This window comes from Canis lupus, chromosome X, assembly GCF_011100685.1.
Source record: "Canis lupus familiaris isolate Mischka breed German Shepherd chromosome X, alternate assembly UU_Cfam_GSD_1.0, whole genome shotgun sequence".
NCBI classification, from domain to species: Eukaryota; Metazoa; Chordata; class Mammalia; order Carnivora; family Canidae; genus Canis; species Canis lupus.
The window spans coordinates 122,717,090-122,733,584 of NC_049260.1; the positions used below are offsets into that span (position 1 = coordinate 122,717,090).

General features: G+C 48.9%; 1 protein-coding gene and 1 non-coding gene across 6 annotated transcripts in view; both read right to left on the reverse strand.

The window, feature by feature from the left end:
• Nucleotides 1–16,495, reverse strand: part of BCAP31 (B cell receptor associated protein 31) — a 35,066-nt gene that overhangs the window by 13,601 nt on the left and 4,970 nt on the right. The window contains exons 1-4 of one of the 5 annotated variants that reach the window (XM_038588657.1): nucleotides 16,192–16,340; nucleotides 14,990–15,125; nucleotides 12,914–13,014; nucleotides 6,049–6,196 (exon numbers count right to left, since the gene is read on the reverse strand). In XM_038588657.1, the coding sequence (XP_038444585.1) occupies nucleotides 6,049–6,196; nucleotides 12,914–13,014; nucleotides 14,990–15,081 (341 nt within the window). In that variant the 5' untranslated portion in view covers nucleotides 15,082–15,125; nucleotides 16,192–16,340. Of the gene's footprint in view, nucleotides 1–6,048; nucleotides 6,197–12,913; nucleotides 13,015–14,989; nucleotides 15,152–15,225; nucleotides 15,348–15,659; nucleotides 15,697–16,116; nucleotides 16,139–16,191; nucleotides 16,341–16,495 lie in introns of those variants that run through there. The other 4 variants (XM_038588659.1, XM_038588660.1, XM_038588656.1 and 1 more) reach the window with 4 other exon arrangements.
• On the reverse strand, nucleotides 3,999–4,183 carry LOC119868610. Its single transcript, XR_005386599.1, has one exon. It is a non-coding gene; the product is annotated as a U2 spliceosomal RNA (small nuclear RNA).

Genomic DNA, 16,495 nt, shown 5'->3' on the forward strand with positions numbered 1-16,495 from the left:
ACTCAGAACCATCTAAAAGATTAGAGTCATGAGACTCGTGAAACCAAGACTAATGACGAGGACATGCAGGGAAGTACACGTTAGCTTACAGATAGCACAAAACCCTTTCTACCAAAAGCCAGGCAGTAACTACTTAGAGAAAAGAAATAGCCCAGTATCTGGTCTACAGTCAGAGATGGGCTGAAAACCAACAACCTAGTACTGGCAGCTCACACCAATGCAGACAAGCTGGAATGTGAACAGTCGATTGGAACTAGGTGTGAACCTGGGCATGGCCACTTCTTAGAACCTGTGCTGCTCAAGCCACTCCATCTCTCTCGGGCTGCCCTTTTCCATTCATAAGCCCCCGGAACTACTCAAGTCATTAAAGCTCTTCCTGGTTTTGAAAAAAACCAGAACCCAAACAAAACACACAAACAGCTCACAAAGAGGAGAGGCCACATGGCTGCAGTCTGAGATAAGCCCTCATTGTAACAGGTTGTGAACACTTCAAGCAAAAGGGGAGGAGCTAACCCAAAGCCACACCCTGACTTGGTGGAGCCAGTCTCCTGACTTTCAATTTTGAGTCCTTCTTCAGTCACTGTCGGCCCCTCTAAGTGTAGATCTGTACAGAATGGCATTCCAGGGACACCCCTCTTCTATAACTCCAACACGGGGCAGTAAGGGCTACTCACATGCACACCTCTGGCAACTACTCTGTCATCTTCTTTCTGTGGCAATAACCCAGCTATTGTCTCATGCTGAATAATGCTCACGTGTCCACCAAGCTAAGACTGAGTGGGACCCCACAAAACAGCTGCTGTAATATAACCAAACCTGACCCAGCAGAGAAAGAAAGAGACCTCTCTTGCTCATTCCTTCACAGGTTTGCATACAGCTAACCAGAGTTACAGCTGGTTCAGGGGAGCCTGGCTGGCTCAGTCGGTAGAGCACTGACTCTTGATCTTGGGTTGAGTTCGAGCCCCACACAGGGTGCAAGGATTATTTAAATAAATAAATAAACTTTAAGAAACAAGTTAGTAGCGCATCTGTGTAAAATTTCAGAGGGCGGGGCACCTGGTTGGCTCAGTAGGTAGAGCATGCAACTCTTATACTTGGGGTTGTGAGTTAGAGGCCCACATTGGGTGTAGAGACTACGTAAAAATTTTAAAATATTAAAAAAGAAAGCTCAGAGAGGCCCATAAAAAGACTTATAGAACAAAACAAGGAAGGAGCCCTCTGCACTGGGCAGATAGTGTGTGCACAGATGAGAGAAGACATTCTTCAAAGAGAAAGTGTGTCAAACATTCTAGGGCAGGCACAGCAGTCTCTGAACCACCCAGGTTAAATGAGGAGAGCAAGACCGTGCTCCCGGTGTTTTAGATGCATCTGACTATATCCAGACCCAGAGAAATCCTATCCCAGGTAGTGAAACCCCTCGACACAGCCAGAGCTGCCATCCAAAGTGGGCTCCAGGAAGTGCGCAGTGCAAATGTGCCAGAGCAGCGCTATCCAAGCACACATGTGCATGAGGCTCACCCCGGAGCTTGTTTGCCAGAAGGCCAGGGGACGGTCTAAGGGTCTGCATTTCCAACAAGCCTCTAGTTCCCACTGAGGCTACTACTGGGCTCCAGGCCGTCAGAGCAGCATGGTACCAGGGGAGCAGGACACTACCGATCCAGTTCCAACGACTAAAAAGAGTAAGAGGCAAAAAAGAACAGAATGCCTCGAAGGACTGATGTCTGAGAGTGGTTGTTAACAGTAAAAATTTGGGGTACCTGGGTGGCTCGGTTAAGCGCCTGCCTTTGGCTCAGGCCATGATCTCAAGGTCCTGGGACCGAGCCCCACATCAGGCTCTCTACTCAGTGGAGAGTCTGCTTCTCCCTCCTCCTTTGTGCTCTCCCTCTCTCAAATAAGTAAAATCCTTAAAATAATAGTAACAATAATAATTACAGTGAAAATTTCAAACCAGCTCATGTATCTGAGAACAGGGAAGTGGTGAAACACACAATGGTCCCCTCACATGACAGACTACATGACTGTTAAAAACAAGAGAGGTCTGCATGAGTCATGGAAAAATCACTAAAACATATCATTGAGTGAAAAGGGGCAAGTCAAAGCAGAGCAAAAAAACCCCAAGGCACTTATGAAAGCAAAGTTACACATCATATAAAACACTACTTTAAAAGTTCGGAAACATCCCATTATTACCCGTCTTCTGTGGATGAGACAAAGCACTCATTCTCGTGCCTGACATTTCTGTATTATTTGAAGTTTAGGGGCCTTTATTTATTTTATGATGAGCAAGAATAACTTTATAATCAGAGGAACAAAGACTATAGTTTTGTTCTTAAAGTATTTCCTGCAAGCTACATACGGGTTGTGTGGACATCAAGTCTGGACAAGAATTTTCCATAGCTAACGTTGTGCAAAGAGAAGTTGCTCAAGGACCACAGCTGCCACATAGGATCTGAGCCCTAGACTAGGGAAGAATATGTATTTCTAGAAAATTCTAGAAACATCTCAATAGGTCATTTTCGGGCAACTGGTGAATCCACACTAATTCCTGAGAGTCACTGTTTCCTTTTCTAAGAAGTTGCACAAGACCAACCTTGCCTGTTTTTGGATCGGCTACTGGACAGGGACATGGGAGGGTGTAGCAGAGCATCTTCTAGCCACAACAGAGAGGTAAGAGATCTGTGGCTGCTGGAACACACAGGCCCAACTTGTCATGTCTGACTTGTTTAAAAGGAAACTCAACCGACTGTTGCATGCTTGTGAAATGGACAAGTCACAGCAAAGTGAGGAGGCAGCTAGTGGGGCAAAGGGCAGAGTGGGACTGCAAGAGCAGATTGGAACGGCCGGCCCAAATTTCACTCGGTTCTCCTAACTTCTGTGCGTCCTTCAGGGAACAAGCAGGGTGTGTAAACAAGGACTGCTTCTCTCCAAGGCTACCCCTCTGAGGTTACAAAGGAAACTGCCAACTGCTCTTGCTCTGTAACCCTGATGGTGACGCTGTTACCTGACTCTGACTCTGCATTCGTCAAAACACTCCTAGAACCGAACTCAACCGTGGGAATGAAGCTGGAATGCCCAAGCACACAGTGTTGCGGAGAGAGGACAAGTCGCGCACGCACTCACGCGCCTGGCATGCTGGCCACCCACTGGCCCCTGGCCCAGCCACACAGTATCTGCCCCAGAGGTGTCCTGGGAGAGACCACAAAAACAGAAGCGTCAGAAGTGTGACTTCAAAGACAGATGTGCAGAACAAACACCACTCCTCCATCCACCACCGTGATTGCTACTGAACTGGCAACCTGCAGTTTGCCAGCCTCTCTGCACACATGGGGCCCCAAATGCAATCCTCCAGATAGTGCTGGCCGACACAGAGCTCAACAGGGCTAGAGCACCTCCATCCTGGCGGCCCCAGCCTTCACAAAGGGCACTAGGAGCTCCTGCACTTCTGCCAGAACTCCTTCTAGGGTGCAGGAAGCCACAACCCCACACCTGACCGAGTCCCTGACCAGCCACAGCTCCATGGTCCTCTGTCAACCTGTAGGCTTATTTACACACGTGTCCCCACTCAAAACTCGAGTCTCATTAGAACTGGCCCCATCACTGAGTTTGTCTGATAGCTGTGGATTCCCAGCGGGAGCTAACCTGCCTGCTGCCCACCACCTCAAGTCCATCTCTCCCTGCATCTGCTGGACAAGCCACCAGCATCCTCAGCAGAGAAACGCCAGGCAGGCTGAGGGTGGCTCCCAGCAGCAGCCACTCACAGCAGTGAGGATCCCACCTGAGTATACACCGTGAGGTCAGCACCCTGCTCACGCTTCGGCATCCGGTCCCTAGATATCCAACGAGAGACTGGCAAACACTGTGCAGAAAATCCACCATGGTGAAGCAGACGGAGGGCAGGGCAAGCCCGACAGAACTCGTTCTCTATTAATTCATGGTAACCGAATGGTCCCTCCCTCTTCTCTGAAAGCATACAAGCTATCCTTTCTTTCTTTCTAAGGTGGAGGTGCACCGTTCCCGGAGGTACTGCAATACCCAGTGGATGCATGGAGTAGAAGGAACAAGCTCCTACTCCACTTCCCTGCTGGAAAAACACATTTACTCTACTGTTCTCTGATAGAGTCCACTCCTATACTGGTAGGAACAGATACTACACTTGATCTTGGCCAAAAGGCCAAGAAGCAATACCAGATGCTCTCTCTAGAACGTGAACTGAAATCAAGTCAGACCCTCCTGCTCTACTTCCATCTTCACCGGCCTTCTCCCTCCTTTGGAAATTAGGATGTTTGCCTGTCTGCAGCCTTCCAGCATCGATCCGACCCTGCAGCTCCTCAAGGACTAACAATTCCACCTGCAGAAGACCGCCAGAGTCTCTGGCCATGATTTCATCAGTGTTAGTGAAAGCTACATTGCCCACCTGAGATTTCCATTCTCTCATTCCAAGGCTTCCTTTATCCTTGACCTCCTGCCCACCCTTTCCTTATGTTACATAAAAACATCAAGGAAACTACCCTTGCCCCAGGTCTTACTGTGTTTCATGATCCAGAGCCCACTGAGGGCTTTGTCTTCTTGACGCTGCTTTTCTTAAAGCTCTGCGTGCTCTCCTGGAGCAGTCCTTAGTTCTCTTTCTGTCCTTCCTATCTTTCATAAAACATAGGCTTGCCTGGGAGTCCCCTCCTACCCCGCCGCCCCCCAGCCTCTGTGGGCTATTTTTTAAAAATATTTATTGAAGAAAGGCAGAGAGAGACAGAAAAGAGCACATGCGCGGGCACGCAGCAGGGAGAGGCAGAGGGAGAGAGAGAATCTGAAGCCAACTCTGCACTGAACACAGAGCCTGATGATCCACAATCCTGAGATCAGGACCCGAGCCGAAACCAAGAGTTGGACACCCAACCGACTATGCCAGCCAGGCGCCCCCACCTCTGCGGGCGCTTTACACACAGTGAACTCTTCCTCCTCCCTGGAGCTCACCTGTAGTTAAACTCAAATCTGGACCTGCCTCCCTTTCAGTCTCAGACCATAAAATCATATCATGCTTCTTTTTTAGAGCTTCCCGAAACCCGACTCCAGGATACCTGTCCTCCCAGCCTTCTCACTGCCTGACTGAAATTTCCAGTTTGAAGACAGCATGCTTGCAGACCCCTTCAGTGATCCAACAGACCACCTGGTAAAGCTCTGTCCTTCCCAGCTCCAACCCTGCCACACTCCAACCTGGACCCAGAGTGGTGAAGGTCACCTGATTGTCTTTTCCTCTGAAAACCCGAAACCCAGGCAGGCCGTCATTCTAAGGCCTAGTGAAAAGGGGCATCCCGGAGACCAGAGGCAAAAGAGGCTAACTCAAGAATTTACACACTACCCTGCCAACCTCTGGAAGCCCCTGGCCTGAGTACAATGTTTACTCCCAGCCAATCAGCACACTCAATGGCAGCCAGGCCCCTCTGATGAGAAAGAACCCCTGTGAGCAGAAGGCCTCCAGACTCAAATAGGCACTTGCTATCAGTTCAGTCTTACCCAGGCTAGCCACCCACACGGCCCTGACTGAGGCCCTCAGTTTCACCAGAAAACCCACCAGAAATACTCGGGCTGCCACGGAGCACAAAATGCTCCTGCAACAGAACTACAGTGGGGAAGGCACTAGGGATAGACACGGTCTCAGCCTCGTAGTGCCACTTCTGCTCACTCTTCTCAGGTCAGGTTCCCATGCCCAAAGGCCCCTATTCCACTGGTCCCTTTAGACTGGCCTCCAAAGACCCTCTCCCAGAGGGCAACACCTCATCACTCACTTCAGCCTACATAGAGAAAGCAAGCTTGGCATGTGTTTGCCTTAAAAGAGCACGTGGCAAGTTACGGCAGAGCCAGGACACAAGTCTTCTGCAGTTCTGGTCAGACCTTTCCCACTCACCACACTGCCCCTGGAGGTCAGAAGGAGAATCAGAGGCCTCTGGGGGAATGAGGGTCCCCAGTTCAAGGCCAGAGACTGAGTAAGCCAAAGTCACTGGCTAGCCCACGAGTCCTTTCCCAACCCTAAGCCCCTTGTTCCTCCTCACTCACAAGGACAGCAGCAAGGAAAAGCCAGCAATATAGAGATTCCTCTGGGCACGGAAAAGCTTCATGTGGAAGTGTTCCACAGCCCCAGGATTATTCTGCAGGTTCACCTTCTCTGTCACGTCGTCGTACTTCCGAATCTCACGTACAGCATCTGCAGCACAGAAGAAACACAAGGGCATCATCAGCTCCTGCTCAGACAAGACCGGGTTGTCCAGGGGAGACACATGGCACAAGTCAAGGTGACCCCACTTCCCTCACATCTGTCACCCCAGGTATCTCCCCTTCTATACACACCTTGAGGGGATGCCTTGTCAGAAGCTTGGCCTCGAGACCCATTCTCCTCCGGCTTTTTTCATGTCACTCCCTGGCCCCATTCCTACCCAGACCACAAACTTGCTCTGTATCAAGGTGCTAACCAAGTCTGAGGTGTTGCTGACAACAGCCATGGAGCCCTCAGTGTCTGGTTCCGTCTACCTCAAGTCAGGCTGGCCATCAGCTACCCCAGTGACAAGCCAGGGTCATCCTGTTCATGTAAATCCCCACGAAGGAGGCATGAGCAGCCTAGGAGTCAAGACCCCAAAGCCACTTGCCAAAGACAAGCTTTTCCATTTCTAAGGTTCATGAAGCGTTTTACTATTTAAACTGCCTTATTTGGGGCAGCCCCAGTGGCGCAGCAGTTTAGCGCCGCCTGCAGCCAGGGGTGTGATCCTGGAGACCCAGGATCGAGTCCCAGGTTGGATTCCCTGCATGGAGTCTGCTTCTCCCTCTGCCTGTGTCTCTGCCTCTCTCTCTTTGTTGTCTCAATAAATAAAATCTTTATAAATAAATAAATAAACTGCCTTATTCTAAGAATGGACATCATTAAAATGTCCATATCTCCCAGAAACACCTACAGATTTAATGCCATCCCTATCAAAATACCAACAGCATTTTTCAGAGCTAGAACAATCTTGAAAAACAAAGTAGGAGGTATCATAATTACAAATTTCAAGTTATATTACAAAGCAGTAATAACTAAAATAGTATGCTGCTGGCATGAAAATAGGCATCAATGGAATACAATAGAAAACTCAGAAATAAACTCACAGCTGTATGGTCAAATAATCTTCAACAAAGGAGGAATGCATATCTAGTGGAAAAAATCTCTTCAACAAATGGAGCTAGGAAAACTGGACAGCCACATGCAGAAGAATGAAACTGGGCCATTTTCGGGACCCCTGGGTGGCTCAGTGGTTGAGCATCTACCTTCGGCTCAGGGTGTGATCTCAGGTCCAGGGACTGAGTCCCGCATCACGCTCCCCACAGGGAACCTGCTTTTCCCTCTGCCTCTGTGTGTCTCTCATGAATAAATAAATAAAATCATTTAAAATTTTTTATTTTTTAGATAATTCTTTTTTTAAAAGATTTATTTATTTACTTATTTATTTATTTATTTATGATGGGGGGGGGGAGGCAGAGACACAGGAGGAGGGAGAAGCAGGCTCCATGCCAGGAGCCTGACGTCGGACTCGATCCTGGAACTCCAGGATTGCGCCCCCCTGGGCCAAAGGCAGGCACTAAACCGCTGAGCCACCCAGGGATCCCCTAAAAATTTTTAAAAAGAAAGAAACTGGACCATTTTCTTTCACCAGGGCACAAAAATAAACTCAAAATGAATGAAAGACCTAAATGTGAGACCTGAATCCATGAAAATCCTTGAAGAGAGCACAGGCATTAATTTCTCTGACATCGACTATAGCAACATTTTTCTAGATTTGTCCCCTGAGGCAAAGGCAACAAAAGCAAAGACAAACTACTGGAAGTACGTCAAAATACAAAACTTCTACATGGTGAAGGAAAAAATCAACAAAACTAAACTGCAACCTACAGAACAGGAAAAAAAATTTTTTTTAATTAAAAAAGCAAATAGAACGGTCTTATTCTGATTAGAAAATAAATGTACAGGGGCAGCCCGGGTGGCTCCGCGGTTTAGCGCTGCCTTCAGCCCAGGGTGTGTGTGATCCTGGAGACCCGGGATCGAGTCCTGCATCAGGCTCCCGGCATGGAGCCCGCTTCTCCCTCTGCCTGTGTCTCTGCCTCTCTCTTTCTGTGTCTCTCATGAATAAATAAAAATCTTTAAAAAAAAACACACAAATGTACAGACCTCAAAAATTCAAATATACCAGAAATGTTTAAAGAGAAAGAATCCCATGACATAAGCACCCCCAACAAACACAGGACATGCAGTCATCTTACCTAAAGCAATCACTTTCTGCCACATTACCCTATTTTCTCTGTAATATACACCTAAGCTGAAATTACCCTAATTACTGGTTTGTTGTCCATATCCCCTGAATTAGACTACAAACCACGAGAGCAGAAGTCTTTTCTACTACACCCAGGACCTAGCACAGTTCTGGGTGCATAGGGGGCATGCAAATAACTGAATTGTGAGCAGCCTCTACTCCTGAGAGGCACCAATAGGAATACAGTATTCCAGTATACAAGTATATTTACATATTTGTCTATACTGTGGAAAAGGAACCATTTACTACTCCCCACTCTTTACCTGAGACATCTTTTTAAGTCAGTACATAAGGATCTACCTAGAAAGGTCTCTTAAGAGAACCGCCCCCCCAAACGGGAGAGAACAAGGTACCGCAGTACCACAGTATATGGATACTGTTTGGTTAATTTTTGGTTTCAGACTATTTTTTGTTTTTTAAAGACTTCATTTATCAGAGAAACAGAGCACGCAGACATGCTCTTTCTCCGAGTGCAGACACGCTCTTTCTCTGAGCGGCAGGCAGAGGGAGAAGCAGGCTCCCTGCTGAGCAAGGATCCCATTGGGGGAGTTGATCCCTGGACCCAGGGATCACGACCTGAGCCAAAAGCAGATGTTCAACCGACTGAGCCACCCAGGTGTCCCAAGAGCCTGCTTTGTTTTTTAAGCTGATACTACGTTATTAAAAAACCTGCCTCCCTTTACTGGTGTCCTTGTGTTAATCTGTATCATGAAGCAAGCATCCTCCTATCCTATTAGTAGAGATCTAAACCAGGCCAAAAACATGCTATTTATTATGAACTATATGTTCCTGTCCCTTGCCTCCCTCCCAAGATTTTTATATTGATAACCTAACCCCCCGAAAGATGGTATTACAAGATTACGAGGTGGAGCCTCTGGGAGAGTTAGGTCATGAAAGTGGGGCCCCCATGAATGGGGTTAGTGCCCTTGTATATTTTTTTAAGATTTTACTTATTTATTCATGAAAGACAGAGGCGAGGGGGGGCGGGCAGAGACACAGGCAGAGGGAGAAGCAATGCGGGACTTGATCCCAGGTCTCCAGGATCAGGCCCTGGGCTGAAGGCGGCGCTAAACCGCTGAGCCACCCAGGCTGCCCAGTTAGTGCCCTTATAAAAGAGACCCCACAGAGCTCTCTCACCCCTTTCACCATGTGAGGACAAAGTGAGAAGGCTTTATGAACTGAGAAACAGGCCCTCACCAGCACCAAACCTGCCAGCATCTTGACCTTGGACTTCCAGCCTCCAGAACTGTGAGAAATACACATCTGTTGTTTAAGTAAACAGTCTATTATATTTTTGTTATAGCAGCCCATTGTAAGACCTAAAATTGAAAACATTCATATCCTTGGATTCATCAAAATTCCACCTCTATGGATCTACCCTATGTAAACATTTGCATAAATATATGACCTTACCGGTATACCTATAAAGAATTGAGGGGTGGCTCAGTCAGTGAAGCATCTGACTTCGGCTCAGGTCATGATCTTGGGGTCCTGAGCTAGAGCCCGATTGGGCTCCCTGCTCAGCAGGGAGCCTGCTTTTCCCTTTTTCCTCTATCCTTCCCCTACTTGTGCTCTCTCATGCTCTCAAATAAAATTTTTTTAAAAAATTGAATCACAGCAAAACGTGTGTTATGATACCACATAACATTTATTTTTTAATATTAAAGATTTTATTTGAGAGAGAGAAAGAAAGCACAAGTGGGGGGAAGGGCAGAAGGAGGAGGAGAAGCAGACTCCTCGCTGAACTCAGAGCCGGACAAGGGGCTTGATCCCAGGGCCCTAAGATCACGACCTGAGCTAAAGGAGGCAGCCAAGTGCCCCAGGATACCACACAATGTTGAAAAAGGAGGAGATTGCTGTAAAAAGAGATCTAACACAAAACAAAATGCACAATCCAAAACAGGGTGTACTATGATCTGAATCCAATCCCAAACAGTATATAGTATTTTAATAAAGATGTCAGCATCAAAAAATGCTTATGGACATGTACAACAAAGCATCAATGATCATTTTTCTTGCGATATGGGATTATGGGAGGACTTTCTGGTTAAATTTCTGAATTTTTAAGAACATGTGGGGAATCCCTGGGTGGCTCAGTGGTTCAGCGCCTGCCTTTGGCCCAGGGCGTGTGTCTGGAGTCCTGGGATCGAGTCCCGCGTCAGGCCCCCGGTATGGAGCCTGCTTCTCCCTCTGCCTGTGTCTCTGCCCCCCCCCCATGTCTATCATGAATAAAATCTTAGGAAAAAAACATGTTATTTTGTGATTAAAAAAAAAAAAAAAACATGTTTGGAGTGCCTGGGTGGCACAGTAAGTTAAGCGTCCAACTCTTGGTTTCAGCTGAGGTGATAATCTCAGGGTCATAAGACTAAGCCCCAGGTTGGGATCCATCTCAGTGCAGCCTGCTTAAGACTACCTCTCCCTCCTCTGTCCCACCCCGACCACACTCAAGTTCTTGATCTCCTTAAAATAAATAAATCCATAAAAAACAAAATACTAAAATAAAACAAAAATAGGTTTTTCTGTTCCATCATCTGCATCCAGGGACCCCAACACCCTAAGGACCACTTTGGTCAACGGCAGGGAGCAGACTGGGGATGGGGGTGTTAGGCCACTAGTCCAAATCACACAATACAGTGCTGCCCTCCGTATCTCAAGGCTCTGGACCAGGGCAGCTGACCATGGATGCCCATTAAGCCCACTCCCCCATCTTCCCTCTTAGACCTGCCCAGACTCCTCCCCTCCAGGGGCCAGCCAGGGCTGCAGCTCCAGCTAGCTATGCTCATCACCTTTCATCAAGATTCCTGCTAGCTGGGCAGCCCGGGTGGCTCAGCAGTTTAGCGCCGCCTTCAGCCCAGGGCATGATCCTGGAGTCCCAGGATCAAGTCCCACATCCGGCTCCCTGAAAGGAGCCTGCTTCTCCCTCTGCCTATGTCTCTGCCTCTCTCTCTGCCTCTCATTAATAAATAAATAAAATCTTCTTAAAAAAAGAAGTAATCTTATAAAAAAATTTTTTTTAAATAAAAAGAATAAAAAACATTCTGTTAGGTAACATTTATACCTGTAGAAGTTTTAACACACTTATCTAGATCACACTTCTTACTGTTACGGTAGGAAGGAGCCAGTCATCAAAACCAGTGTCTCTCTAGAACTTCCAAGTTCCCTGACCTCAAAAAAGAAGAATGGCACCTCTGCCAACTCCTAGGTTCTCACAGGACCTCCTTGGCCCATCAGCTATGCCAAGACATGTGGAGCTCATGGATCCTTTACAGAGGAGCAAGGCCCGGAGGCAGCACCCTGGCAAGCCTCTCCCCACCCCCTTACCCCTATCCTACACCTAAAAGCAGAATCACACATACTCCATTCCACAACTCTAAAGCCTGGTTTTTTAATGCTCAAAGGAGGACACCCTTATTTTCTACCCTTTCTGGCCTCAGAGACCACACAGGGAAGGAACTCTGACTGCAAAGAGCTACTTATGGGGCCTTGCCGAGTATTTCGAGAACAGCACAGTATGCACATGTGGGCAGCTGATGCCCACCCTATACAAGTGGGAACGGGTAGGCTGCACCTGGCCTGTTCAGAAAAGTCTGAACATATTCCATCAGGTGTCAACACATTAGGGAGGAAAAATGCCTAATGCTACAGCTAGTGGATGGTGCCTTACACATTCCCCCCACCCCGCCCCGCCAAACTACAGCTCCCTGGCCTCCGATCCACTGCCACATTTCTCCTGGAGACTCAGGTAGAGAGGAGTGCTCTGAGCCTAAGCAGATATCAACACCTTGGAGACAGAACCACTGTCTGCCACAGAACCCAGCCAATACTTTAAAGTCCAAGCTGAGGGATATGCTGACCACTTAGTACAACAAAACACATATTTAACAGCCAAATGAAAGCTATATTGCTGCCTTTGGTCTCCAAACAATCACATCACCACGTCACAAAATGCCTGCCTTCCACCTTAGTACCATATAAGGCCCCAAGCCCCATCCCTGAGAATGCCCTGAGACCAGCTTATCTTTCAAGCCTGGTTAGTGTGTACCTCAACATGGTGTTTACAGAACTCCACAGTTAGAAGAACCCATAAAGACCCTGAAGCCTGACCCAATCCAGAAGGCTCTGGGATACACTGCCAGACCTCAGTCCCCACTATGCTACAGGTCACAGCAGCTTCCTTTCCAGCCCCACTCCCTGACCATTTGGTCACTCGGTCCCTTATTCACAGCCTGTCTACATAACTGAAAAGCAGTGCTGCTTAAACCAAGATCAACATCAGCCAGTCAGCTTCTCTCGGATTCAGTTCTGAAATGACCTGAGGAGCCACCCCAAAAAGGTGAAGTGGTCATCACAGGATGCAAAAAGGCTGCCGGTCAAAGTAAAGGCCCTGCCAACAGTCAGGAGCACTCTCTTCGGGGATGAGGGATCCTCCTTCCAAGAGGAAGACGGAGGCACTGAGGTGTTCTATCTCGGAGAAATCCAACTTATAGGCTATACATGGAACACTGCACAAGGCTTTACAGCAGAGGCCATGCTGTGGCAGAGAGGCTGGGGCACGTAGCTGCCCTCAGCCATGGCTCACTCACCAATGACCAGCAGCACAAGGATGACAATGAGGACTACAAAGAAGGTGTTGCCATAAGTTACTACCAACTCCACCAGGCGGGACTTGAAAATCTTCTGCCATCTGTGAAGGAGACAAAAAAAAAAAAAAGCTGCAGAAACATACACTTGGGACCCAGGACCCTGAGAACAGAAAGCCAGTCTTGCACTCATCTCCAATGGCTAAATATCCTGAACGGCTTCAGCTTCAAGTGTCCTCAGTTCTTCAATGTAGGACATCTGTTTGAGAGTGTGTGTGTGGGGGGGGGGGAATGCTTGGCCATATACAGAAATTCCTGTGAAACCACTCTCTTAAAAACCCTAGTAGTAAAAAGAAAACAAAACACTAGTAGTCTCTGGGGAAGGCAACAAAAATGTTCTTTTTTACTATTATTCAAGGATAATTAACATATGGCTTTCAGAGGCAGTGAAACAGAAAACTTAAACTTTTCTTTGCATTCCTCTATGTAATGTTCAAAATGCTTGCCACATACCCATTATTTCCTCAAATAATGGAGGAGTTTCTCCTCCACCACCCTGGATTATTATGAAGCTGACCCAAGACCTCCCTTTGTTTCTTTCCATAAATACTTCAGGAGGTAACTGTTAGAAAAGAACCTTTAGGAACGGTTAATGCAATCATGATGCTATCACGAAACCTCAAGAAAATGAACAAGAATCCCTCATTATCAGAGCCAGAGTCCCAAAGTCTAATTGCTGCAATTTTTTTTAACACTTGGTTCGTTTGAATTTGAACAGACAAGGTTCTGACTCTGCATTTAGTTGATAAGTAGCTTCAATCTCTCCTCGCCCTCTTCCACCTTCTTTCCCAATTGACTTTCTGCAGAAACCAGGTTGTTTTTCCCACAGAGGTGCCCAGATTGCAGCTCCAAAAAGGCCTCTGTCTCTACATTTCCTCTGAACTGTATGAAGCGCAAAGAAATTCAGATCTGGCTTTTGGCTAAAATATGTCCTAGACAATATCATATGCTTCCTATTATATCACGTCAGAGATCTATGTTTTTGTTTTAATCATTTTTTTTTTTTTTTTTTTAAATTCAAGATCCTTTTTTTTTTTTTTTTTTCTAAGATTTTATTTATTTATTCATGATAGTCACGCAGAGAGAGACAGAGAGGCAGAGACACAGGCAGAGGGAGAAGCAGGCTCCATGCACCGGGAGCCCGATGTGGGATTCGATCCCGGGTCTCCAGGATCACGCCCCGGGCCAAAGGCAGGCGCCAAACCGCTGCGCCACCCAGGGATCCCCTGTTTTAATCATTTTTAAGAGGCAGCCTGGGTCGCTCAGCAGTTTAGCGCCACCTTCAGCCCAGGGCGTGATCCTGGGGATCCGGGATCGAGTCCCATGTCAGGCTCCCTGCATGGAGCCTGCTTCTCCCTCTGCATGTGTCTCTGCGTCTCTCTCTGTTTCTCTCATGAATAAATAAATAAAATCTTTTTAAAAATCATTTTTAAAAATATCTATAAAGATTTACCTTATTTACAATTGCCTAATTAAAATCAGAGAATGTTCTCGTATTATGTGTAATTAAACATTAATTTCCAATTAACTTTTAACAGATCCTTGCTCATTAAAAGCAATATGGCTTCATCTCTCATAGGCTGAGTAATGCTCACGAGGCTGCTACGCAGTGCCAGCGGGGCTGCTTAGAAGAACAGAGGTTACCAAATCAGCTACAACATGACCCCATAGTGCAAGTGTTCCAGATGCCATATTGCCACCCCGTTGAATCCCCGAGGGAAGGCAGAGGGTATCATTCCAAGAAAGAAACATAATCAGAGAGAGGTCTTCTCTCTTTTGGAGCATTCTGAAGGCCAGAAGGCAGTGTGCACGGGAAAGGAATTCAAAAAGATGTGACGAAGCAAAACTGTGTGGAAGGTTGGCAATAATAAATACAACCCCTGCCACCTCAACCCCAGACAGGTTCTACCTGTTTCCATCTGGCCCCAATTCCAGGGTCTTACCAACTGTGCATGCACAAGGTTTTGGGGCTCAGCAACAATCACCCTTTTGCTTGCCTGCTTGCTGCACAGACCATACCTTTTGGGAGAAATGAAGGGAATGCAGAGAAGCAGCACAGCAAAAACCTCTGCATAGAGGAAGGTGGCGACTGCAGTCCACTGCAGACTCATGCTGTTGCTAGAAGGTTTCCAACAGTGGGATGCGAGCTTGTTTCCTGACAGGACACAAAAGGGACAGAAGCTGTTGTGAGAGCTGAGCAGCCGCTGTTTACCCTCTACCCCAACACTCTACTCGGGTCTTTTTAAGCCACTGACTGAAACTGGCCTCGACTTAGCAGGGATACTTGGCCAACAGTGCTCAAAGGCCTGACAAACTCCCGTTTGCCAGGACAGAATTGCTTGCTGCCCTCCAGGATGCGCATTAAGAGCCACCTTTCCGGCGAATTCCTTTCCCGACGGAGTCCAGCAAACTCCTTACGCCTGCTTAACTGGGAAAGCGTTAATAAAGATTATATAAACGGGAGAAAATTCTCGACATCCATCAGGCACACTCCCTTCCCAGTCAGCCTCAGGGCGGCAGTGTTTCAGTAACGCACTTTCTCCAGGAGCCGCGGCGCCCCCACACCCAGCCCCAGGGAACCCCGGAGGCCCTTCCCTCCCGAGCCTTCTCGAACGGAGCCGAGAGAAAACCTCCGGCCTCCCTCTCTCGGGCGAAAGCAGGCGCTAAAAACAAAACAAAACAAAAAAACCTTCCGACGCCGCCGCTCGTCTAACTCCCGAGGCGGTGGGAGAACTCAGGGAACCTCCGAAAAGCCACAAGAGCGACTCCTACCGGGCGGGAGTCGGGGCCAAGCGCAAATGCGGGTCTCGAGTTAAGTATCTCCTGGCCCCGTCTAGAGAAAGTTCTAGAAAAAGCGGTCTCCTGAGAAACCGGAGGAACGAAGCCCTCACGGCAGCGCGGGTCGGCCACAGCCGCCCACCCGGCTCCAGGCCCCCGCGTTGCCCCCGCGCGGCCCCCGACGAGGCCCTGGCCCGCCACGCCCTCCTCCAGCCTCAGGCCGGCGGCCCGTCGCGAGGAGCTTCGCCACCGCCCCTCAGCCCCGCGGCCGGCCCCCACGCCTTCACGCCCCCAGAGCCCAACTCCGGCCGCCGCCCCGACTTCCCTCCGCCCAGCCCTGCCCCCGGACTCCCGCCTCTCCGCGCTACCCGCCGCCGCCCCCGTCGAAGGCCCGGAGGACCGGGCTGTCCGCAGAGCCCAGCCGGGCGCGCAACCACGCTCACCGAGCTCCCCACAGCCAACGCACACGCCCCGTCGCCGCCGCGGCCGCCGCTACCAACGCTCCCACACGGCCCTGGCCCCGCCCCTTCCCCCGCGGCCGGAAACCGGAAGCACCCGCCGCGCCCCGCCCCCCGCTCCCAGCCGCACCCAGGCCCCGGGGCTCCGCCCACGGCCACCTGGAGCCCCGCCCCCAAGCCGAGGCTCCAAAGCCCAGGACTGGAGGAGAAGAGACGCCTCGAGGCTGGGCGGGGACGCCTCGGGCGCGCCGGGAGCGGGGCGGGGCCTTGGCGGGAAAGCCAGCGCGCG